This window comes from Cinclus cinclus, chromosome 2 (assembly GCF_963662255.1).
Source record: "Cinclus cinclus chromosome 2, bCinCin1.1, whole genome shotgun sequence".
Classification (NCBI taxonomy): domain Eukaryota; kingdom Metazoa; phylum Chordata; class Aves; order Passeriformes; family Cinclidae; genus Cinclus; species Cinclus cinclus.
Genome location: NC_085047.1, coordinates 90,276,404 through 90,302,787, shown reverse-complemented (window position 1 = coordinate 90,302,787; position 26,384 = coordinate 90,276,404). Strand labels below are relative to the sequence as shown.

At 39.9% G+C, this 26,384-nt stretch overlaps 2 protein-coding genes across 2 annotated transcripts in view; one reads left to right on the top strand and one right to left on the bottom strand.

The window, feature by feature from the left end:
- Window positions 1-5,287: 5,287 nt before the first annotated feature.
- ST6GAL2 (ST6 beta-galactoside alpha-2,6-sialyltransferase 2) lies at window positions 5,288-26,084 on the top strand. The gene is made up of 5 exons (XM_062515064.1): window positions 5,288-6,287; window positions 10,199-10,296; window positions 13,441-13,542; window positions 14,644-14,818; window positions 25,816-26,084. The coding sequence occupies exons 1-5, from the start codon at window positions 5,345-5,347 to the stop codon at window positions 26,082-26,084; spliced, it is 1,587 nt and encodes a 528-aa protein (XP_062371048.1). The 5' UTR covers window positions 5,288-5,344.
- The window catches only part of LOC134058008 (pinopsin-like), a 75,831-nt gene continuing 73,388 nt past the window's right edge, over window positions 23,942-26,384 (bottom strand). The window contains exon 4 of the mRNA XM_062515065.1: window positions 23,942-24,157. Within this exon, the coding sequence (XP_062371049.1) occupies window positions 23,942-24,157 (216 nt within the window). The remainder of the gene's footprint in view (window positions 24,158-26,384) is intronic.

The following is a 26,384-nucleotide window of genomic DNA, read 5'->3' as shown; positions in this document are numbered from 1 at the left end:
CTTTCCAAATGCTCTGACTTGGGACACTTGGCTAACATTTAGTAGGTGATTCAGGTTAGCAATACCATTATTTGAATAGCTCCCAAGGAATTTTCTCTAAGTAGATAATTAAATATAGTTTTAAAAGGCAATATTGGGAAAAAAATAATCCTACTTCAGATTTCTTGGGATGTTTTTTCTTTGTTTCAGAAGTTGCCACAAAAAATACTGAATGCAGCTTGACTCCTCTGAAATAAAGAGTCAGATTTATCGGGACTAACAAGGAAGTTGTCCAAAAGAGATTCATTAATTAGGAGGCCTAATCAGAGCCAATAAGACAAATGTGCTGGCCTTCCACAGACTAATATACATCTTTTGGCAGTCACCACTCCCCACAGGCTTGCCTGTCTGTTGCTGCCTACTGTATGGCTTCCACCGCAGAAATGATGTGATAAAGCTAAAACCAATTTGGCACTTTCCACATGAGAGGACGAGTGTATTCCCCACCCTGGAAATGCAGCCTCCAGCTGTCTTGCCCTGTGCCAGAGGTTTCTTAATACTCTGGAATTAGCTGACTGAGAGATGAAGCAAACTAACAGAACATTTGCTATCTGTTCAGGCTGCCTAAGCTTCCCATCAAATAAACCTTGGTCTGATTCTCAGCCCTTTGGGAATGGTTGCCCACAGCTAACATTTGCTACCCCAAATAACCCTATGGTGACCTTAGATGCAAAGCTGCAGCCAAGAAAAACCCTGTTTAACATAACAGTGCACATCTTAGCACATCAACTTGAACCATCCTGACCTCTGAGCTGCCAGGGTCTGTACAAATTAATTTTAACAATAGACAGTGTTGAAAGGAAGGAATGTTTCAAAGGAATTAAAAAAGTCTCCCTTATCCATCTCTTCTCATTTAAGAAATAGTCAGGAGGCCTACTTTAGAAAAATGAAAAGTGCTCCTTGTTGCAAAACAATGGGATTTATAAAGGGAGGGGGAACTCTTTGGTTTCTTGCATCTTAGCATGGTAAGATGAAATTTCCCACGAGTGGATGCTGCTTCTGGAAAATCAGTCTTTCATTTCCACTGGGGAATTGCCTTTATTTCCTGGGATGCCTCAAAGATACCATTGGGATTTGCCTTTTTCATAGCTGCTGCTAATACTTCTTTTAAGCAAATGAGTAAGTCTTCCCTTTCTGCCTACTTTTCACTGGTTTGTACCTTGCCTCATGTTTTCTCAGGTCTTTTTTGAAAGACTGAGACTGAGAAAGGAGAAAAGCCATTCTCCATATGGTAGTTGGAACTTAAATCAGTTAATGATTGAAGGAGCCCATCAGAAGGGAGATATGTAGGAAAATGAGATCTTCAGCCTCTGGGGCAAAACAGGCTTATCACTTCTGCTGAAGAGGAAGCTGGGTTGGGTTAAGTCTCAGTTGTTTCCCCCGGGGTAGACTTATTCCTCTGCTCCTCCTCTGCAGCAGCTTTGATTCCAGCAGTCTGTAAGTAGGAAGGATTATTACAGTAGGGGGGTGAAGTTGGAGACAATAGGAAATGCTAATGATAATTTTAAAACTTGTGTAGAATTGCTTTAACAGTTTAAAAGCTGTATGTTGAGCATAGATAAAAGAGATGGAAGTTATTCCTGAAGCATCCAGTGGACTTCAGTAATTGCACCCATGAAACCACTTATTTTTATTTATTTAGCCAGTGTAATTCGTTGTAATCATCATTTCTGGTTCCCTACACAAATGCTTTTCTCTTTGCAATGGAGATGTGCTGCTGAAGGCAGCAAAGGGCAGGAATCCAAGTGCATCCCCAGATGGTGCTGAGGAAGATACCCCCTTGAGCAGTGGAGGAGTCTGCTGCCAGCAGGAGGGTGGTGGGGAGCTGCCCTCTCCTCCCAAACATTTTCAAATCCAGGGACTGTGAGGTGTGAGAAGTTGCAAGGGCTGAGGGGGAGAGGACTGGATGTTTAGTGTAGAGGGAGATAAGATAAACTGATATTTTTCTGAACTTAGTGCAGCTTTCGACACACAGCCTTCAGGATCCTGTGAGGTTGTAGAGGTCCTCTTGCATTACTAATGCAGTAATGACCTTGAATTTGCTTCCAGCTCAGCTGTACTGCTGGAGGACAAGGCATTTCTTGTGCGCAAAAAACATTAAAGCAGCACAGAGATTTGCCTGCATAGCTCCAGTCTTCAAGAGATTTGGGTGTCCTTTCCAAGGCCCCTCTTGCAACAAGGAATTGCAGATAAGCTTCTGCAGTAGTTAATGTGTAAAGTTTTTTATTTATTCTCACTGGTGCCTCTCCTTTTGCTTGTAGTGTTGACAAATATACTGTTGGATGCTGTTTTTTTGTTTTACATGGTTATTTTTTTGCTGCACAAAGAAGCTAATCATAAGCATGCTTATATGTGCATGCTGACCAAGATGAGTGTGCTTTCATGACCTAAGTGTTGTGGAGGGCTTGAGGGGGCAGATTTTTGTTTGCTTTAATTTAAAAATAATTAATAATGCATCTCGGTCCTTTTTCAGATTGTAACTTGAATACTGAGTCTTGACTTTTATGCTGAAGCTGTCTGCTGTGCCAAACACAAATGATCACAGACAATTAGAAATTTGTAGTCTCATGCCTGAATTAAGGCTAAACCTTTATATTTCTTAGCAACTTCTGGTTATAAGATACAACAAAACTTGGAGGGGGGTTGGAATGAGCAAATTGTAAAGTTGTGTTATAGATTAAATTGTGTCTGGACTTCCTACGTGACTCAGTGGAAAATATTAGTGACCTCTTCCTTTATGACTTTGACTTCCTGCAAGCTTATCTGTTAAAAAGATCATGCGACATGCTTCCATTGCAGATCCTGTAAGAAATGTATATTCAGCAGGAGAAACATCTGACTGAGCAAAGACTAACTTACACAGTGGTTTGGAAGCCACATGTTGAAAAGTGCTGGGGAAACACATCAGGGAAAATGATAAAAAGAGATGAAAGCAGTTCAGATGGGTGAAGAATGCTGATTTTCAAATGCGAACCATCTGAACACTGATGAGTGGGCAGGTTGCAATAACTTCAGGGCAGACCTAACTTGCACAACAGCCATATACTGTAAGGCAACTCCCACAGGACATCACCTGCAGTGATTTAAAATTGGAAGGTGTGGGAGTGTCGAGGTACTGCAGAGAGCAATCTTGCAGTAGCAGAGTGCAAGTAGGAAGTGGGTCAGTTGGAGTAATCGTTTTCTTCCGTGTGGTTTGTGTGAGCCAAGCCAAATGTATGTGGAGCACTGGGTTATCACAGTAATGATTTATTTTTTTTTCTGTGTAATAGAAATTGCAATGAAATTTGGTCATCCAAGCGTAACTTTTTGAATCTTCCCTCTGTTTGGACACTGCCTTGAGCACCAAAGTCAGCTGTCTTTGTCTAATGTTCTAGGCTTTGTCTAGATCACTAAAAGAGATTGTGTTTGGCAATGTAATAGTGTGGTCTCACATTCTCAGGAGGTCAGCAGAAATGCAGCCTGAGGTATCTCTGCTAATACCACCTGCGGTTTGTTCTCGCCTCTGCATTGTGGTAGGCAATTACCCATTTGTGCTGAAACAACTGGATGTGTGACCACACTGAAGTGGGTAAAGGGGCTGACCCAGCTTTAAAGAAAAAAAAAAAAATCCCACCAACCCTCTAACATGGATTTCCCCTGCTGTATCAGTTGCATGCACAGCGGTGTTGGCAGCAGGAGAGGCACAGTGCAGGAATGAAGGACAGAGAAGGGAACGTCTTACGCTGGTGTTACTGCTGGGTTCTTTTTCACATGAAAACACTATCTTAGTTACAGCTTCAGTTTAAACTTTGCACTCACCTTTGATGTATTCTAGCAGCTTGCAGAAAGGTGATACCGTGTGGTGACTGGTTTTGGTCCGTCCTGATGGCCAGTGTGAGCAGGCAATGTGTTATCACAGGCATGTAAGCTGTGTGTGCTCTTCGGATGTGATGTGATGAGGTGGTAGCTCCTGAGGCATAGGCTGGTAATGAAATCTAAGCTTGCCCCTGCTCCCATTCCCCTTTGTGGCCATTAAGTGGTCATTGAAACAACAGGGTTTAGAAAGAAAACTCCAGAAGAAAGGGCTTGGCTTATTTTTAATTCAGATCAGATGAGTGATCTGTCACTAATCAGTACACTGAGTTACACTGCGGTGTAGCAACTGAGGCTGATGATGATGAGTGTGGTGCAGAGAGGTGAATGGTAAGGCTTCTGTTGGAGATTTGCTTCAGTCAGACTTGTAACTGAGAGTCACAGCACTTGATTAAGCAAGTGAGTTCGTGTAAGGGCATAGTGTGCTCGATGGTCTAGCAATGTGTTATGTATTTTCCTTGGAACACAGCCCCCTCACTCAAACTTTGTTTCATTTGGACCATGCATCCCTCCACTAATGCACAAGCTGTCCAAACCCCCCAGGTATTAATAGAGCACATATTTCCAGGACTAGGTCTGACATTCTCTGCCCACTCCCTTTATGTAAATCTCTATCTTATCCTAAAGGAATGTAATTAGATAGCTGTGCCACCCATTCTCTTTTCTGGAAAATACAAAACCCCTGGCACCTTGATGTGCACAGCTCCTTCATGCCGCTTCAGTGTGCATGCAGTACCCATAGCAGAGGTGCAGAAGTTGTTCTTACTTGGGTCTGGTACTAGGCAACAAATGATGTAGCCACTGGGGCAGTGCTAGTTCATATAAGCTGAGGAAGAGGTTCCCCTCTGACCCATTTGTGTGATGCTCTCCCCTTCACCCCTGGTGATATGCACGGAGCACCATTCTTTCCAGGCTGTGGGCAGAGGAGGGCTGCAGCTTAGAGCTTGTGCTCCCTGCCTGGTCCCTTTGGAGACAGGCTTGCTCACAGCTCCCCTGTGTAAGGACTTGCAGTGGTAAAGAGAGGACAGCTTATATTGTACCCACTGTGCACACATGCAGGCATGGGTTTTGCTTTTGCTCTCTCTTTTTTTTTTTTTTTTTTTCTCAGTATAGCAGAAGCAGGCAGGCACATGATCTCCCTGAAGGCAGGATCCAGTGTTACTGTAGAAACTGGCCACCAGCTTCTTGTGTAGCTAGCAGCTGTCACGGTGTGATTACAGCCAAAGTGTGTCACTCCTACAGTGTCTGCGGGCTCTGGAGTTCTGTTTCTGCTACTGAATCCTTTGTACTACTGCTCGAAGATTCATTCTGCACCATCTATCAATATGTGTTAAGATATTTCTGAGTTGTATGTATTTTTAGAACAATTTTTAATGGCATTTGGTGTTCTTTACAGGTTTCATTTTCCTTCACCAATACTTCAAGGCACAAAGGAGCTGGTAAAGGCATTGCCATGAAACCAAACTTGAAGCAATGGAAACAACTCATGCTCTTTGGTATCTTTGCATGGGGCCTCCTTTTCTTGGTGATATTCATCTATTTCACAGATAGCAACACTGCTGAACCAGTTCCCAGTTCCTTTTCTTACATTGAAACTAAGAGACTTCTGCCCCTTCAGGGCAAGCAGAGAGTCATAATGGGAGCCATTCATGACCCATCCTTCTCTGAAACCATGGATGGGAATGAGGTACTTCTTAATGAAGATCTCCTAGGTACTTTTAAATCGGGGACTGGAAATTCTAAGAAATGGACTGTATTGGAAGAAGCCTTTAGAAACGAGGATGAGTTTTTTCCACCCCAGTTAGGAAGAAAATCAAAAAGTGCTTTCTACCAAGTCAATGATGATTATTTATTTGCTGCTGGTCAGCCGTCACACAACCACCTTCAAGAGATAGAAAAATTCATTTCAGCTGACATGAATAATCCAAAAGGAAATATTTTACAGAACAACTGGAGCCATCAGAGACGAATGAGGAGAAGGAGCACAAAGCATAGGAGAGGCCAGATGCTTGATGAATCTGATGACTGGGATGGGCTGTATTCCACAATGTCGAAATCCTTTCTTTACAAGCTTTGGAAAGGGGATGTCTCTTCCAAGATGCTAAACCCTCGACTGCAGAAGGCGATGAAAGATTATTTGAGTACCAATAAGCATGGGGTGCGGTTCAAGGGGAAACGAAACTCCAAGTTGACAGGAGACCAGCTATTCTGTGAGCTAAAAGAAAGAGTGAATGTGAAAACAATAGATGGCAAGGAGGCACCCTTCTCCACTCTTGGATGGGAAAAGCACGTTCCCCAAATTCCACTGGGCAAATTATATGCACATGGCTTTGGGAGCTGTGCAGTAGTTATGTCTGCTGGTGCAATACTGAACTCCTCTCTAGGGGACGAAATAGGTGTGTATATGTGTATATGTTTGTGTTCATGTTTAAATTCCAAAAGGTTCATGCTTCTCAAGCACACATCTGTAAAGTCTGGTTGTTCTCTCTCACTAGAGTTGCATGTATGTAAACTAATGGACTTCTGTGAGGCTGCTCCCTTTCAAGACAATATAACTGAAAGGAAAATCAAGCCTGAAATTGCAATCTAATTTACAGAAAACAATGACGCCTTCTTATCATGTTACAGCTTGTAGTAGGGAGATGGCACTGGTTTCATCAGATCTGCCATATTCAACATTTGTGTGCAACGTGCATTTATTTCTTCAGCAGCTTAGAGCGATGTTCAGGTTTTATTCTGCAAAGCTGGGTTATAACTGATGTTTGTTTTGAAGTAGCTTATGAGACACTGCTGTTGTATGGCTGTCTCAGGCATTTGTCTCCATGTCAAGAAGCAGTAGAGTGTCCTCTTCATCTCTTGGTGGTTTAGAGTTCACAGACATAAGGAATTCAGACCCTTGAGTAGCTTTGTGCCCTGAGATCAAGTCCCCTGATCTCTTTTCTGAGACCAAATTTAAATGAGTTCAAGTATGTTCACCCATTGTTTTCCCCTTGCTACACTGAGTCAGTGAGGTTGCAGGTGTGGTGAAATGTCAGTGTTCACTGAGAATGCCCCACCTCAAGGTGGGAGTTTTTAGTAGCTATTCAGAAAAGGATGATGGGACCATAAAACAAATCCAGCTCACTTTTATTTTTTCTTTTCAAAAATTGCTACTGCTTCTGTTAATGTCTCAGTAGTTCTTTATTTTAGTAGTAAATTTTAGTGCAGTATCCTAAGTGTTGAAAGGACGAAAGGTTTGTCTCAAACTTGTTTCTGAAGCAAGAAGAGTTGTCTCCTTCAGCTCTCTGTGAAAAACCTTTTGATGTTCACTCATTAATCCTCCCCATCTACCAGGACGTCACATCCCAATACTTGCTTCATCACTCTGTAACATCTCTTTGACACAGATAGGTTTTCTTTAAATCTCTGGAATATGTTGGAGCTTCTAGGATTATCAAACTACTGTAATAGGCTTCCAGCACAGCAGAGGTGCCCAGCTAGCCTGCAGCTAAAATCACACCAGGGTAACCCCCAATTCTCCAATACCAAAGCCTCACTGATTTAGAAGTCTTTGGGGTGAAGAAATCATAGCAGTTCCTTCATTTTCCAGTGCATTATCTTTGACTGAAACAGAATCTTCTGCCAGTGTTCCCCTGTACAGCAAGTTTACACCAGTGCAGATTAGTGCTGTACTGTAGAATCTGTAGCACATTGTGATGTATTTCCATAATTACATATTACAGCATGCTTCAGGTCATATTTGCACACTCAGGTGCAGCCTAGGTATGGACTTGGGTGCTTGACCTGGTACCTGGGGCCTGCTTGCTCCTGTGTGTATCCATTTTCTTAGGAAGCTTTTGGTCATAGAAGCTTGTGTTCTGCAGAAGAGCTTTGGGTTTAAATGGGAAATTGTCATCTTATGCTGCCTGAAGGGAGGAAGATTGGGTTTGAAAAAGCCTACACAGAATTTTCAGATCTCATACATGTCATGCAAGGAAGTGTTGGGGCGCCAGGAATCACAGAAGGTTTTTTCTAAGAGTCTCTCAGGCTGTGGGCAGATACTTGTGGCTGAGGAGAGGATTTGGCCCAGACTGTGGGGGGCCAAGTGACTGCTTACAGCAATGGCAAACAAGGGAGAGCCATTTTAAGTTAGAAGAGAGAAGACTTAGGTTAGATGTTAGGAAAAAAAATCTTTAGAGTGAGGGTGGTGAGGCACTGGAACAGATTGTTCAGGGAAATTGTGGATGCCCCATCCCTGAAAATGTTCAAAGCCAGGCTGGATGGAGCTTTGAACAACCTGGTCTAGTGGAAGTGTTCCTGCCTATGGCAGGATGGTTGGAACTAGATGGTCTTTAAGGTCCCTCCCCACCCAAACCATTTTGTGATTCTATGGTTTATTCTTCCAAGAGGAAAAGAAAAAACAGCTATGAAAGAAGTAGCAAAGGACATTTCCCTTCATAGGCCTCTAGCTCCCCCTTCTGCATTCCTATTAGAAACACAAAGAAAATTGTTAATTTGTGTTCTGCCTTTTGGCCTCCTCTCCCCCACCCATCTGACTGCTTCTAAATGAAAGTAGGCATGGAACTACTGTGCGAGTATAGCAAACACTTCCATCGTGATCGTGCTATTAATTGGGAGAATCAATTATTTTGGCATCACAGGAAGTAGTGGGGATCTGTGATCAAACCCCAAACTTTTTTGATCTTTAAAATGCTTATCTACAAACACATACTAAGATTAAAATCGGTTTATTTAAAACCAGCTATTATCAGTGTTAAGATGTGTTCTGGTCATACATTTTTGGCAAAGGAGAAGTTTTTCATCTGTATACGAAGAAACAGCATGAGTGATGTTGGAAATGCATCACACTGTCTCTCAAGCTGCAAACCATACAATTCCCATCTCATAATCCAGTTCTCCGTCAACAGATTGTCTAAAAGTTGTCAGTCACGGGACCAAATTTATGTCCTTAAATTCATTACAACAAACTTGTGTTTATCTTTTCCTTCTCCAAATATGTGAAGTACCTGCAGCTTCTGTTCATTTCCTCTAGTTCCTCCAGAATCAAGATGCTTGGTAGTTGAAGTCTAGGTGTTGAAGCTAGGGTTGTCCCTGTATGGGGATACAGAAAAAATTCCACTGCTTAGGTTCTGAGGAGTTGGGTTTGGTGGGTGTCTGGCAAAATCCCTTTTTTCAGACATGACATATGATAATGTGTATGTCTGAGATCAGACTGTTGGCTGCTGGCACACAGTGTTTCCCTGTATGGAGTACAAGAAGTGCAGAGTAAAGGAGGGAAAAGATGGAAGATCCCAGTTTGATAGGATCAAGCCAAGACTCCATTGAGGCATGTTGGTTACCTTCAGAGACTTTTGCCTCCAATTTTCGAGGCAAAGTGGCTAGAGAGGAACAGCTGTACAAACTACCTGTGGGTTCAGGTATTTCATTCCCATTTTGGCCTAAATCATATTCCCAGCTTTCATTGCTAGAATGGATAAAAACAGACCAAATACAAGGCTACTAACAGGGGCTATGTGTTTCTGGACAGTGGATAAAATGTCTTGCTCTCCTTTGCACCTTTTGGGCTTTGAGATCCCCTTAAAAGAAGCACTGGGAGGGTGATTATCTCTTATCCAATGGAAGCTTGCACAAGGTGTCTAGCCTTGACCCATACTTGACCTAGAGCTGCTCTCTCTTTTCCAAGGTCAACAGCTTGTAGAGTAACTTTGACAGTTCAGCTCTGTTAGAGCTTTGCTACCAAGGGTTCCTGAGGTTTCTTTGTACAAGCAGATGTGTGGGCTGGCTTCCCTACAGAGGCTCTTTAGATTTGTACTGAGTTTGAGAATAAGTACGCAGTATGATTAATAGATTTGGGGAAGCCTAAGATTTTCGGATATTATAAAATTCTGTGAAACACAAGCTTATAGTTAAGCATTGTTGTTCATTCAAATGTGCAATTAGATATCCTTGCAGTTTACATGCTTTTGCATGGAGTAATTCTTTGGAAATTTTGTGATAGAAGTAGTGAGCAATTGTGTGTACTTGGGTGTACTGATAGTCTTCCCACACTAAATCTATCCAATTAAGAGAAGCATTTAAGTATTGCATGCTAAATTAATAGAAGATTCTGAACTCTTTTCCCAGTGGGCTTTTGTATTAATAACATATGGCAGATGCAAGAGGATTTTTATTTGTGTGTAGCAGAACATTCATCAGAATATCCAGATTAGGACAAATGTGTAAGTTTTGTATTAGTTTAGATAACTGATTTTATTTTACTGTTCTGGATACTAAGAAAAAAGAGTTACCCCCTTATTTATGCTCCTAGATTCTCATGATGCTGTTTTAAGATTTAATTCTGCTCCAACACGTGGCTATGAAAAAGATGTTGGAAATAAAACAACCATGCGGATCATTAATTCTCAGGTAAGATCTTCCTTTTCAGAGTTCAAGTCAATGTCTGTTCTGTACAATATGACAGCAAGTTAATAACCTCTGAAAAAGTGCTGGGTGTTATGGGAAGCAGGTGACTGGATTCAACAGCTGTGATGCAGAGAAGGTGAAAGTTTTCCCTTACAGCGATGTCTGTACTGCTGTCAGTGTAGAGTGACTTGATAGCCTTGTTTCAGAGAACTGGTTTGTAAAGTTTCTTGTGTGAACTAATCTGTAAAGGTTCTGCAGGATGCCAGAGTACAGAAGTACAGTCAGGCTCTGCAGGTTGCCAGTTCAGAAGACCTTGACCTCCTGGAGAGATCATTGCCTTTAGGATTTTCACGAAAGTCAGGCTATGGTGATTCCAAAGCTGTTTTTTTTTCATATTTTCCAGTTCCCCAATTATTTCCTTGCTGGAAGGCAAAAGAAGTGGGAACTGAGTTTTGTAATACTAGGCAAGTCATCATTTTTTATAAAATTGGAAAGAACTAGTAAAAAACTTTAGTGTGTACTGGGTATTACACACCAGGTGAGTTTGTTCATCTGAATGGAAACAAGAGAAAATGGGATTTTTCTGGGTATGGGTGTAAGTAAATAATTGTGACTTGAGCTGCAGTGACACCTTATGGTTGAGATTAGTTTTTCAATCTCAAAAATGCTGTTCATGTCTTGGGCAAACCCAACCTCTTTCTTCTTTATGAAATGTAGACAAAAATGTCAGGAACAGCATTTTTGTGAAATTTTATGACATTGAGTTTACTTAGTTAACACCAGGTGTATGGTTGGCCCTGTAGCATGCTCTGGACGTATTGATTCTGGTTGAAGGAGAGCAACATTTTCAGTTACTATAATTTTAATGAGTTCATTTTTGCTTCTTCTTTGAATGACTGTCCGTATTAAGTCTATTCTTGGTGGGTGTATTTTTTATGTGTATAAGCTCCAAGTTCTTTGCCATCAAAAAGAAGACTGTTCGCTGTCATTCTCTTCACACTCATCTTGTAGGTCTTTGTGAGGCTGTAGAACAGACTAGATCTTTGTAGTGATTTGGGTTAAATGTGCCCCCTTTCTTTTGTTCGCAAGAGGAAGGCAGAAATATCTTATTCTGCCTTAAGTGCTGTAATCAGTGTATCAGGGAACATGGATTTTCATGTCTTTTATTTTACTTTTTTTGGTTTTGTTGGGTTTTTTTTCCTTTTCTTTGATGATTCTCCATCTTACTGTTAGTCAGAATGTCCTGACATTGATCATGCCTTAACTCCTGAGCTGGGCAAGGAGAAAGCTTTAGAAACCCTTTGTAGTTTACTAGATTCAGTATGCTCCCTGTAGAAGAGAGAAATGTTCTCAGGGAGTGATCTGAGCTTTTTTAGCTCCCCAGCAAATGCAGAGAGATTAAATGGCTGTTAGCTGCTCTCCATGCAGGGCAGACTGGGGTCTTCTGCCTCCCAGAGCTGCTGCAGTACATTCCCACTGGGATGGTAATGGAGGGTGCCGTGGTCTTCTTTTCTGCACTGTATAAGGTTTGCTCCCCATAAGAGCTCTCAAGAAAACAGAGGGCATGGCAAAGTTCTGGCCAGGTCAGCTCTCATGGCTTCCTCACAAGTGGTTGTGTTCCCACCAGCTTTGTGCTCCTTCAGAGAGGTCAGAAGCCATCCATGACAGTCTGTCCACCTGCTGAGAAGTGAGCCTTGCCCTCTCCAAGAGTGAAACCTGCACAGGCCACTTGCTTTCCCTACCTGTACTGTAGCTGGGTTACCTATACAGGTTTGCTGACCCTCCTCCCCTCCTCGCTGTTGGAAATTCCTGCATTCACTTAATGAAAATGCTGCTGTGGCCCCTTCTTCCTTCATATTCTCCTCTGTGAAAGCCCAAAAGACATGAAGGAAGCCTGTGCAGTGGCAATAGATACTGTTATTGCAGAAAAAAAAAACCTCATGCATATGAACGCAGACTCACTGAAAGCAAAATGTGTGTGGACAACACTTCCAGAGGACTCTTGCTTACTGAAAGGCAAATAAGAGGTCCTTTGTGTGGTAAATGTGGAACCAAGCTTTAAAAATCTTGGCCTTTTGGTCAATTTGCTCTGTATACTCAAAAAATTAGTTTACATTCTGAAGTGAAAATTGTTCTGAGAAATTAAGTTGGGGATTCTGATAGCAGCATGACTAATTCTGTTCTTACTGTAGAAGGCTGATGGAAATCATTAAACACAAAGTTTATGGTAAGACGAATATTGCTATGGCAACAATATTATTTTTCTGAAGAAAAATATGCATAATTAAATATGGCTCATTGGATCCTAAAGGGAAATTAAAATTATTATGAATTTATTTGTCTGGAATGTTGATTATTTTAACAGCTGGAACAAAATTCATGTTGTTTTGAGCAATGTTGAACTGCATGGCATTGGATGCACCAGGAATTAAAGAGATCTAGTTAGGCATGGAGGATCCTGAAAGGGGTGAATCAGCAGGAGTCAAGAGTAGACTTCCAGTGTGGTGGGCTGATCAGGCAAAGTACTGGGAGAAGGAAGGAGTTGTATGAGAGCAGTAGATTAGAGCAAAGTGACAGTTCTTTCAAAAGTAGCCCTGTAACTTGCCTGTTGTTGGAATTGTTTTTCTAGGTATTCCAATTTTTACAGTTTTGGTCTAATTTGCATTTTTTAAAATTGAAATGACACTGACTTGCTGTTTAAATGAGAAAGCCATGGAAAAGGTGGTTGGGGATGGGTGGCAGAGAAAGATATTACCCTTTGGGGCTGTAGCACTTCAAAGAAAGCTGCTCTGTGTCCAAGAGGGTTCCGCAGGGGATCTGAAATACTTCAGTAGCTTTGGTTTTCAAGTTCCAGGTACCTGGTAATGTTGATACACAGTAACGCAGCTTCTCAAGGGCTCCCATCACATCTCCCACAGATGGAGAGTAATTCAGCATATTGCTACTTCAAACTGTAACCATTGCTGTTCCTGGATAAGCTATTTTTTGTATATATTTTTTAACAAAACAAGATGCTTAAAATCAACCAGAACTGAAGCATAACAAACAGCAAGCGTGGGTAGGACTGTTCACTTGATAGAAGGATTTTGCCATTTTTCTGGATGCCACTTGCTTTTAATGTGCAATTCTTTGCATCTGTATTTGCAGATTCTCACCAATCCAAACCATCACTTTGTCGACAGCTCCTTGTATAAAGATGTTATTTTAGTAGCCTGGGATCCTGCTCCCTACTCTGCAAATCTAAATGTGGTAAGATATCCACTTGGACCTTTCTTCCTAATTATTTGAAAGTACTGGAGAAAATTAATTTACTACTTTAGTCTTCTGTCTCTCCCTTTTCACCATGAGCCCCAGGTTCTGTCTTCATTTGAGTGGAGAATGCTGTGTCCAGAGGAATTGGTCAGAATTGGTTTATTAGTCAAAAACATTTTAGTAGCCTGCAATTATACTGGAAGGGACTGTTCTGAGATGCTAGGATAGATGAATGGTGGCATTTGTTTGCTAAAACATTGCTATTTTCATATAACAGCAAGTTTTCTATGTGTTTGCCAAGAAGGGAACATTGCTAGATTTCACAAGTAGGTATTATCAGAAAAGGTGAAAAATTGCATCCATTTTTCCCCACCTTCCCTTCTGCCTTCCCAAACAAAATGTGACATCCTAGTGAAAATCTCTCCTGTGTGCCTTCCCCATTTCTCAGACCTCCTCCCCACCAGTCTTCCCTTTATGTCCACTGTCCCACAGCCATCTGTGCCCTGCAGTCCACCCCCTCACTGAGAGCAGCAGATGTCCATCTGCTTGTCACTAGGGGAGTCTCTACTTTGGCTGTTGCTGCAGCTCCAGTAGACAAGTTGATCTGATGGCTTTTGGCACAGGGAGCTCGGAGATGAGCAGGCTGCAAAGTAGAAAGTAAGCCTTCATCTGCTGAACTCCCTTAGCAACAGATGCCAGAGGCTGCCTGCTTCCCACACAGGCTCCCATCAGCCTGCGTCATGCGCTGCTGCTGCCTCCATCAGGGACAGGGACAGGGATGCTTTCAGAGGAAGATTCACCCCCAGGCCCAGATATCATGTCAAAGCTCTTTGAACCTCTTCTTTAATGTGGATCTGTGGGGGGAAAATGGTCTTGGCTCATCCCACAGCAGTCAAGTAATTATTAGGAGTCTATGTATGAAGAAAGGAAACAGAATAGCCCAGAGTGAGGAATGCCTTTCTAGCAGAAGCATCCACCAGTGCAGGCTGCTTTGCTACCTTTTGTTTTTGTTCTGCAGAACCTAAATGAAGCCAGTTTATGCTGTTGTACATGTAGTGTTCAATATTGTTAAAAACCATCTGACTTTTTTCCTCCCAGTGGTATAAGAAACCAGACTACAATCTGTTCACTCCCTACGTACAGCATCGCAGGAAGAATCCAACCCAGCCATTCTACATCCTGCATCCAAAGTTTATATGGCAGCTCTGGGACATCATTCAGGAGAACACTAAAGAGAAGATACAGCCCAACCCTCCTTCTTCAGGGTTTATTGGTAGGTGTATCAAAGATGGTCCCAGTAGACATGTTAGATTAAAAAAAAAAAATAAATGTATACATTACATGATCGAGCCCATACTTGTGTACTATTTATTCTTGGTCCTCTATACAGAAACAATGACTAGCAAAACCACACAGTATGAGAACTAGAAAATAGTTGAGTGAACTTGATGTTCTGCTTTCTCTCCCTTCACATCCATAGTATGTCTACCATATCTATAAAACATGCATATATCAATGAGAAATTTATATTATTCTATTTTAATTTATCTGTTGAGGACCTACACAGTTCCACAATTCTGAAGTTCCTGCTTGGGATCACAGAGCAGAGAACACTCAGACAACAAATGAAAGCAGATGGGAGATCATATAAACAGGATGAAATCAATGGCAGGCTGAGCTATATTCCCTACATAAGTCAAGGGCTTCTAGTGCTCAGTTTGAGCACTTCTTCACTGGAAGCAATAGTGTTTGCTTTATTTTTTGGTCCTTCCTTAGTGTTTCTAGGGGGATAATTTGGCACTGTGCCTACATTCCTACAGCAGAACAACTTATCTGATGCACAAGAGGTCCTGACTGTGGACAGGTCTAAAGGATGCAAGTAGTCAGAGTCAGGGTCATCCTTGCCTATGTTTCTAGACTCAGAGGGCAGTAGAGCTTCAGATACCATCTTCCACTTTGGAAACTCCATCCTTTCCTCACTGACGTAATATTGATTATTGTGGTATTTGCTGCAGTCAGAAAATGGTTTGGCTTTTTTCTTGGTATGAGAATCTGAAAGCAAAGACACCTGAGATGGCATCTGATATGGGAGAACCAGTTTTGAGCATTTATCTTGGATTCTGTATGCAGTAGAAACATCCTAGGATACCTTGGAGCACACCAAAGGCCTTAGAGAGGGTGCAGAAGCTCCCAGAAGGATGAGATAAAGGTGTCTGGGGGATGTCCATCTATGCCTTGAGTGGGTTGTACATACCTGGAACATGAGTGGAAAGTAAGGGAGGCCTGGTATGTTGTCAGAGGGGGGCTTGGTCGTTGGTTACTTCCTGAAGTTAGGTTTTTTTGGAACCTGCTTGTAAAAATTCACAGGGAGACGACAGCTCATGTGGAATGTTCTCACCAGCTGCATTCATATTTTGCAAAAGTGTTTCTTGTAGCAATGAATTTGTTGATAAAAATAGGTTAACAGCTGCTGATTGTAAGAATAGTGAAGAGGATCATTGTGTTGTCAATCTGTACTTCCACCATAGATAAAAAACTCTTCAAAAGAAGAAATGGAACACTTCTTTGAAGAAATGGAATTAATTTCACTGTGAGAATAGAACAGCAATCTTCAATCCCAAATCTAAATGTTAGTGACAAAAAATATCCTTGAAGCAGAGAAAGCTTTGAAAATATAAACCATTAAACAAGCAAAATTTTAACCACAAAAGCTGTACAGATAAATAGACTCTGTGTACAGATGCAAATTTGCCTTCTTCTCTAGTGGGAATTTTATTTATATTGTTCTTTTCCAAGGAGCAGTGCTTTTTATTAGGCTGTTACTAACTTTAAAAAAACAAGGTAGTGAGATGAACTTATTAAATGTCATATCCACCCCATTTCATAACTAACTACTGTTCTGATAGATGTATTTAAAACATTTTGTTGGGGAGAGTCTTCCTGTTTTAGGAATAGGTAACCCTATTGATTTAATATCTATGCATTGCACATGTAACAATTTAAATACAGCGGTAGCACAGAAACAGCAAATTATGTTGTCAGGGACATAAAGGGCAAGATAAAGCACAAAAAATATAATGCAGCTTGGCAGAAAGCTGAAAAGTCATGTTGGTCCTCAGGTCAGGTATCTCTCAATCACTCAAGCAGCAAATAATCCTGTTGTAGCTGGCAGACACAACTAGTGTACCTGTACAAAAAGGGTATCCTGAATATTGAGCTTCTACCTGATTCTTATCAAATCTATAAAATAATTTCCTACAGATTTAGTAGAAAGATTGAGTAAGTGATGGAAAATACGAGTGTCCTAATTTCAAGAAGAGAAAATAGTTTATTAAATGACCACACTACTAAATACCACTGTGCTTAAAACAGCTATATGAAAGAAAATAGGCTGTTGTTAAATAGAGGGTATGAATTTTTACAGAGTTACACATTCCTGAATCCAAGCAATTTCTAGCACAGACCATGATGATTCTAACCATATAGAAAAGGTTACAAAAATGGTTCTGAGTCAAGTTAAACGCTTTTGTTTCAAGCTTTTTAGCCTCCAGTAGGCCCAATTTGCAAAATTGGACAAATGTATAAATTAAAACATGGAAACACCCGAATATTTCTTTTCACAAATATCAAGAATCTTTTAGCATGGTCTTAAACTGTTTCTTCAGTAATCACATTTTTCTCCTGACAATTGTATCTATTCCTGCTGCTTAGCACTATTTATAAGAAACTGAATCTTTCCAAAGGGAGGATGTTGGTGGAATGTGTCCTCAAGGTGTTCTTCTGCAGCAATGAGTCAGTATCCTTCCACAGTGACTGATGTCAGGAGAATCTTTTAACATCGTTAATAACTGTATTACAGTACTTAAGTCACAACATTATTAAATATCTCAGAAAGGGGGCCAGTGGGGAAGAGGTAGAGGTAAAGACATTCTTTGTCTTTAGAGGAATGAAAGAGAGAGAGAAAAGAGGTAGAACTTCTCCCCTGTTTTTCTCACTGCATGGGATCTAGGGAAGATAATTGTTTTTGAACTTCCTTTGGAGTATGGGCTGCCCTATATCTGCAAAAATTCTGCCGGGACCCCCTGCCTCCTTCAAACCCTGCTACATCAGCTCTGCAGCAGCTCAGTGTTGCTGAGGAGAGGCAGTAACATTTGGCAGCTGCTGGCTGGGGTGGGGGAAGCACAGTGCTTGTCCCAGCTGGGAGAGGGACAGGGAGAGGGAGCAGGATTGGTTGAGGGGAGGATGGTTTGTGGGTAAAGGTCCAACAGGGTAAACCAACCTTTTGGTTTTAATCTGGGAGTCTCTTCTGGTTTGTTTCCTGAGACACCAGCATGGACTTTAGCTGGTTTGTAACTTTGCTTTGTGTTGTGTCAGCTTAGCTAATGTCCCTCCTCATTATAAATCATTGACTCTTTGTCTTTCTAGTCTAGTCCTTATAAGAGTTTTGAGAAGCCATTCCTTCATATTTTTGCATCACTTTTTCAGGTACTGCCTTCATGCTTCTAAACAAATTTCTGCACCATATTCTCATCATCTTGAATTAGCATTAGGCCGGTGCCATGGTGGCATTTCGCACTTAAAGTTGTTGGTTCACATTTGGCTGAAAATAAGTTTGTTGAATGAGTATTGATGTTTACAGCTTGTCTTGGACTTGGATCTATGCCATTTTTCTCAGAAGTCGTACAAGCATTGAACCACCAAACCTCAGATTTGGATTCCACTGGCAAATCCTAAATTAGCACTTTTACTAGGGAAGGATTTGCCTTACCTTTTGGCAACAGAAGTCACCTCTAACTTCCTGTTAGTCAGTCTTTCACTGTGAAATGTGAACTCAAGTCTTCCTCCTGTCTTTCTGTACATACCAAAGTTCAGTTTTTAATTGAATCTCATAGTTTATAAAGTGTCAGTCTGTACTGTTACCATTCTGCTGTTAGAACTGACTGTTCCTGAACCCTCTTTGGTAGCCAATGTAAACAGCCTATTCTGACCTTAAATTTTTGTCATCTGAAGACTAAGAGAAAAACTGTAGAGTTTCTCAGGAGCATCATTCTGTGTTCATCCAGTGGGATGGTACATTAGCATTCAGAAAGTTTGAGAGCTTTTTAATAATGTCACAATTATATAAAGGCTTTTCTGTGGAGATTTTGCTACTGTCCACTGTTTACTTAGTGGATTTTGTATGAATTCCTACTTACCATAGTCCATCGGTACACTTTGCTGATTTACCTCTTCAGAGGTAAATTATATGCATTTATATACTATTATTGAGCTTTTTTAAATCTTTTTAAAAGCTAGGTAAGAGCTGTGACTGCAGCAGTTTGTTTTGTTTTCAACCAAAACATGACCTGTGTAGATTCTTACATTTTAGGTTGTCTGTGTAGGTGGTAGTTTTGCTATGTGCTAGAAATTTTAGCATAACATGCAATCCACTGAACAGAAAATAACTAAGCGCAGATCACTTTATTGTTGGGAGAAAGGAAATGTTGTTTGAGGCTGTACAGCTGACATTACAATTGTAACAGTTATGCATCGTTAACAGTTGATAACATTATTTTAATCTTCATTTGCATGCATCAAGACAATGGTACAAGCAAGGCTATCATTACACTGCAACATTAGCAGGTCATTGTATGACTAAGAACTTAAATTTAAAATGGCTTCGGAGAGCAAGTTCCATAGAAGTATACAGCTGATCTCCAGCTCTGCTTAGAAAAAAATGCACTTTCATGAACTGAAAGAAAAAGTTAGACACATTAAGAGTTGCCTTTGTTGCTGTTATTCAGTTGTTCTAACAGCAATTGGAGCAGGAACAGAACAGCACTCACTCCTTCCAGCTCAATGTTGTTCAAGTATCAGCACCCAAATAAATAATACCTCCAGCACATAAACTTAAAATTATTCTTCTCTAATAAAAAGCACACTGAAATTTGAGTATCTCCCACTTCCCAAAATGGAGACATAAAAGAGCAAATTCTTCTCTTAAATCACGTTAAAAAAATTTATTATTCTAGTGTATCACCCAAAATTAAATAATACATTTAGAATTACATTATATTATTGGCCAGTGTTTTCCAGTCTATGCTCATATTACAGAATGTATTATTATGATTAATGTAGAACTTTTTGCATTCACCAAGTTATAAATATGTAATTTTCTAAGTCTACTATGTAATGCTAGTATCTATACATCAAAGATGACAAGTATTGCACAAATTATTAAGCTTAGGCACAGGGCCATTTGGTGACAATTCTTTGATAAATAATTTGATTTTCTTGTGGTTAATATTATTCACATAATTCATGATTTAAACAGAAATAAAAGAACACTTTTTTAGAAACTAAGTGCTTTAAAAAGCCACAGCTACTTTTGTACCAAAGAATAACTGGGCACATTTGGCCCAGTTTCAAGGAGTTTCCTGTGGTATCTGCAATCCAGTCAAGAGACACTATAGTAGTAGACTATCCTATAGAAAACTTCATTCTAAATGCTTTATGCTTATTTGTAATGCTTTCAAATACACAGATTATCAAACACAAACTTACTAGTATATCTAGCTAAATTATTTTCTGTAACTGAATTTATGATTGTGTAAAATGAGACATTATGAGTAAAATCTGACTCTTACATTATGTTATAATGATTCTGTGTTCTTGATGAATATTTGAGTTACACTTATAATTCTAGATGCTTTCATACAGCATCTGTTGGTTCAGATATATTAAACTATATTTTATTTATTTGTAAACTAGAGAACTTTCTTTTTTAAATTAGAGTGCTAACCACAAAGCTTAATCGTACCATACGATATTCATGTTGTAAAATCAAAACCTTTGGAGTTATTCAAATTGCCAAGAACAAATCGAAAAAACATTTTCTCCTTTTGATTAGAATCCATAGTACATGTTCATTTGTAAAAACTATCCATGCAAGGAATTTAATCTTCATATAATTCTGGTTTAAATGTTCTCAGTGCAGATTGTAAAAGCTAGGTTTATTTGTGCCAGTTGGACTGAGTTTAAACTACACCAAACATTCCCTAACACCACAGATATCTCCCAAATAGGAAAAAATAAAAGTGATGCTGGCCAAAGTGCCAAGAAGAGAAGACACACTTTTCTAAGCATTTTTAAATCCTGATATATATTTCAAAATATGTAACACTTCTTTATCATCTACAGTTGTACTGTGATAACAAAGTTGCATTTGACTGTTTTTTTTGACAACCACATCATTTCTTTGGAATAATATATTTTATAGTACTCCAGGCTCATAATTGTTTTTAAAGTGTCCAGTTGAGTGTTTGTGAATGTTTTATAGTTGAATGGTAATGTTCATAAAGCACACCTTTGAATGTTCTACCATAATTACAGGTAGAATTATTTTGCATTACTCCATTTTACAGTTGTAATCCAAATGGACTTTTAAAAATTCAACAAGGGTATTAGAATTAAATTAGAGGGGCCTATGCAGAATTATCTTCAGTTGTGATTTTGAATGTATGGTGGCACTGGTTATGTTTGTCAAAGCTAAAATCAGGCTGGATAACCAGATCTTTTCCTTAATGTGAAATATGGGTTGGATATTTAAGATCTAAAAAGCTTTTTGATATTTAGATGCTGTAGACAGCTTATAGGTTTTCCCTTTCAGGTTTTATGTTTTCTCAAGTTGTCTACTGGCCTTCCCTAAATACCTTGTAATTCTCTGCTTTTACTCCCATTCCTGTGCCTTAATGTTTATGAATGCTGGGAAACAAAACCAAAAAGCATCTCCCTTCAATTTTAATCCTTAGATGTGCACTGCTTCCTAAAACTGCCTACTTTCTTCTGCTGACAGCAAAGGAGCCTGTGATACCTATCTCAGGTGTGAGTAACTCCACTTGTGGGGCACGTTTGATCATGCCTTGTTTTTGTTTCTTCTCACTGTGCTTCTGGAAAAGCCAGTTATATTTTTTTTCACGTAGCTCCGAAAGCTACTTACAGGAGTAGAAGAGAAGGTTCTTGTTAGCCAAGTTTCAGACTCTTTAGTTTTGTTTTCTGTCTAGTCAGTGGAGAGGAGCAACACTTACAGGAAAGTTCTCTGTAAGTGAACAATTCAACACATCCTAAATAAAATAAGTCAGATGAGTTTTGCCCTAGAAATACCTGTCTCCTGCCTTCTCTGTAAAGAATGCTTTAAACCAGCAGGGTCAGAGAAGGGCATGGACATCTCAGTAAGATTAATTCTGTCCAGACTCTGTGTTGTGTTGGGACAATGACATCCTGTTTATTAATAGCTCCTTTGGTCATGTGTAAGACAGTATGTGCTGTTTTATAGCTAATAATTGTGCATTGACTGAAAATTGTTGTAAAGACTGTTAGCAAAGACAAATATTGAAGTGTACAGTATGGAAATTCTTCACCCTACAGGCTATCAACCAATGAGGTTTTCATTCATACTGATAATCCTGTAGGAGTGTTGAGATACGGAACAAAGTCAATGCAGATGATGTTGAATTGCATGGTGATGTGAAAAATACACAGATGAAAGAAATAAGTATACAGACATATTCTGAGGGCAGTACAGGGATAGAAAATACACAAAGCACACTGGGACATTACAGGTGTGGGAGAAAATGCCAAGAAATTCAGCCACAGAATAGAAACTTAGGAAGCAATAACATAGAAAGAACTATGTAAAGATAAATGGGAAGCAACATGGCACTTCTCACAATAAACAGGCAAGCAAAATGAGTTAATGGAACCAAGATTAAGTCTGAAAGCAGTCAGGCACATTCCTCTTCTTTAGCTTTGAGACTGCATCCAAAACAAAAAAGTTCAAAATAATGTAAAAAAATATTTTGGGGATCATGTCAGTGGCAAAAACCAATTGGTGATTTAAAATATTTATAATATGACAGAAGCTAAATCGAGGAGTGAAGGGAAGGTGGGAAGGTAGATGTAAATAGAGAGAGCTTGGCACACTTCTATTTGCTGGATACAGATGTCCGTAACTCCCCCCAGTGTTGTTAAAACCAAGCAAAGAGAGGAACTGAGTTAAAGAATGGTATGAAAAAACACAGCATGGAATGTGAGACCTGTTGTCCAGGGAGTCTGGTGGTAGCTCTGTTTTAGGGATTTAGGAAAAACAACCTGGACACATGGCGTTAGAAAAAAATAGAATAAAACCTGAATATGTCCTAGTACATGGACTGGTGTAAATGTCCTAGTGGTCTAAACTGCTGCTATTCTTTTAGAGATGTTCAGTTAACATTTTTTGTAAACTGAGTTTGCAGTAATGGCTCACCAACACTAGGGCTGTCCCCTGTGGAGGGGTTTCACATCCTCCAAGGCGTGAGACAGAAATGAAACCATTTATTGTCTATTTTAGAGAGACTGTATTTGTACAAAAAAAGATGTCTTCCTTTCCAAAAAGAACCTTTTTTTAAAAAAAAAAATTCCTTTTCCATCCCTTTGTTTTCTTGTTTTGTTTTGTTTTGTTTTTTAATCCAATGCAGAATGGCAGGAGCAGATAATTTGGGGGGAGAATCTGGGAGCTGTGCCAGCTAAGTGGAGGGACCTACCTCCTCAGGTTCATGTGTAATCCTGCATCTCACCCACAGGTGGTTTGGATGGAAGTCCTGATTATACAACACTGTAGATCCTACAGGCTGGAGGTCTGTAGTGTCAGAGGTGCTAAAGGAGGAGTAGCCTGGCACTAATCAGCATTTTTTGCCCAGACTGGGGTTTGAGCATTTGACATGTACACAAGGCCTGGAAGTATCAGGAGTGATCCTGATTCCACCAGGACAGATAAGCCTCTAGCACAGGGACAGTTCCGTATGTGGTAATTTCTACTTGTTGTTGTAGTCATCTTTCAGACTTCAACAGAAGAATGAGCTATAACTTAGCTGTTACCACTCTTAAAATAGTCTGCCAAGTCACTTCTGCTATGTCTTTCCTCCAGCCAAACATCACTGTCCAGCATGAGCAAAGATATATGTAGAAGTTAGGTTATTTATGAGCAACCTAGACTGAAATCCCAAGACATGGTTTGTATGGAACCAGGCAGGAAAGGTAAGGAGCGAAACTGGATAACCCAGTGTGCCTTTTAGATTGGTTCTGGAGGATACTGAACCACTGATGTCTAGAAGATAAAGCTCTACCACTTCTAAGTCCTCCATTAACTAATTTACAGGAAAGTCAATGATACTGCTTAAAATTTTGTCATGGTTGAACCATACCTGGAGTTAAGTGGCTATTTTTCTGTTATTAAGGGGTCACAGTTTTTGTTCTTGACAGTTTTCCAATTCCAGAAATGGCAGCTTCCTTTACTACTTTTAGAGTTCTCTTGGCAATGTGGCAGTGAAATAAAACACACTTTGGTTAAGGCTTGTACTTTCCATCGGAGACAGTTTTCCTAAGATGTTGGTGGTATAGCTTTTGAAATTGTCTCTGGGTGCAGGAGAGAAGTTATTTTACTGTCTGTTTCTCGATGTAGTTCATTAATGCACAAGTTTCCACCATCTGCCCTTTGATCCAGCTGGATAACAGTTACCTTGGAATGGTAGGTGGGCTCTCCATCGGTGGAGGAAGGAGATTGGCAGTGGAAAAGCTGACGAAAGCATTTGTAAAACTAAAACAACAACAAAAAAAACCCAAACAATTCTATATATAGTTGGTCGGCAGGTTATAATTCAGAGCATCTCTGCAATATCTTCAAGGCAAGGTAACTTGGTTTATTAAGATTGTACTTTGTGTTCAAACAGGGATTAAATATATTTTCACCATGAATATGTGTTTCTTGCTGCTTAAACTGGCGTTCATTCAAATTTGAGAGCGCTTTTCTAACACTACAGATTCTGTGGAGTGTAAAGCTGTAGAACAATTGTAAAATATTTTCAGAACCTTTAATTTATGATAAAATATTTAATCACAGAAATAATTGGTTTTCAGTTACTTCATACATCAGGCAGGGAAAAGTCATTTTGATAATCTAATGATACACAGCAGGGAGAACATAGGGTTCTTTTCATTAGCAAGCCACTGAAATCCCTGCATTCCTCAACTGTAAACTAAACCTAGAAAATGGCTTTGCTTAATTAAGAAACCAAAATAATTTTTTATGTTAATTCATTTTACTTCTGAGATCTACCCAAAACACCGCTGATGATGCCAAAGCTGTTGTGCAGAAAAAAAAAAAAACCCAAATAACAGTTACATCAGTTCTCATCTCTAAGTGCCAAGTGAGCAGAGTTATACAGATACCTCTTCTGAGGGCTGCCAGTCCTATTCAACAGATAGGGATACCAGTAGTGCTACAAATGCCTCAATAGATTTTTAACACAAATTTATTTTTTTCAGTGAAATCTTAAAGTAAGTTTTGGACAATTTTTTTTTATGTCACTTTCCTTTTGCATGGCTTTGTGAAACAGAAAAGGTTTCCGGGAGCTGTGATTGATGTGAAAGTGTTGTGGTTTAGGCAATTTGTTGATCATTATCTGGTATTAGTCCATCTGAAAATATGCAGCTGCAACAGCAATATTTCTCTTGTTTCAAGGCTATAAAGACCACAATTGATGATGCTGATGACAGTGTGCCATTGGCACATGGCAGGAAAAAAGGGGCTGGCAATTTCTGGATTTCTCTTTGCTGAGCAAGGAAGTGGTGAGGGGTTTTTCCTTATGACAACACTGCTTTAAATAGGAATTAGTCTCTGGTGTGTCTCCATGAGACTCTTCACTGAATTGACTGAAGCTGTGTGTTTCTGTGCCACTGCTACATGGGTGATGTTTCTTTATATGCCCTTCTGCATGTGCTTGGCCAAGTCATGCTGCTTAGAGAGTAGCAAGTGGGTGGAAAAAGTGGAATTGGTTCAGTTTCAGACCAAGAAAGACCAACATTGCAATAAAGTGGAGATGTCTCAAGGATTCTTGTGGGGAATGTTTTGTGGACAGTCCGTAGAGTAAATGGGGGGAGGTATGAAAAGAGCAGTCTTCTCACTTAGGAGGCTGATGGTGATATGCAAGTTCTTTACAGGCTTTTCACTCTTTCTTTATGAATGTTATCCTACCCTGTTGATTCTACAGGGTTCACAATCTTTATGTATCAGGAACAAGTGAAAGCTGCTCAAATAAAAGGAATGATTACTTCACTTAATGATTTTACCGAATACTTAAAGTGTGCGACAGCAAAGAAAAGAAGGAAAGAAAAAAGAGATTGGATGACTGCAGGGAAATTTCTGCGAGAAAAGTGAAAGCTGGTGTTCACTTTTGCTTTCACTTCTTGTTGCAGGTATCCTCATCATGATGTCCATGTGTAATGAAGTGCACGTGTACGAGTACATCCCTTCAGTGCGACAGACAGACCTGTGTCACTACCATGAGCTCTACTACGACGCAGCTTGCACCTTGGGGGCCTACCATCCACTGCTCTACGAGAAGCTCCTGGTGCAGAGGATGAACAAAGGTTTGCAGGATGATCTGTATCGCAAGGGGAAAGTCATTTTGCCAGGGTTCAAAGCTGTCAAGTGCCCCAAACGAAATAATTTCTCACACTTGTAGAAGTAAGTCTTTCAGACACAATGTGCAATAAGGTACTACTGTCGTACTATAAACAAGAAGAGAATACTTGAAAAATTATATCTTAGACCAATCTAGTCTTGAGTCTATAAATTGTAATTAAGTAGCAGGCATGAGAAATACTTCTTTTCTGAGCCTGAGTATTTATTACTGCTTTGCAAATAGTTACAGAAAAAAAGCAAAGGCTTAGCCCATGAAGGTGCAAAGGACATACTTAGGAAGAAATATAATGTATTATTGTTGGTGTGACTGTCTGAATTTGTCAGTGGTCTCATGCCACAT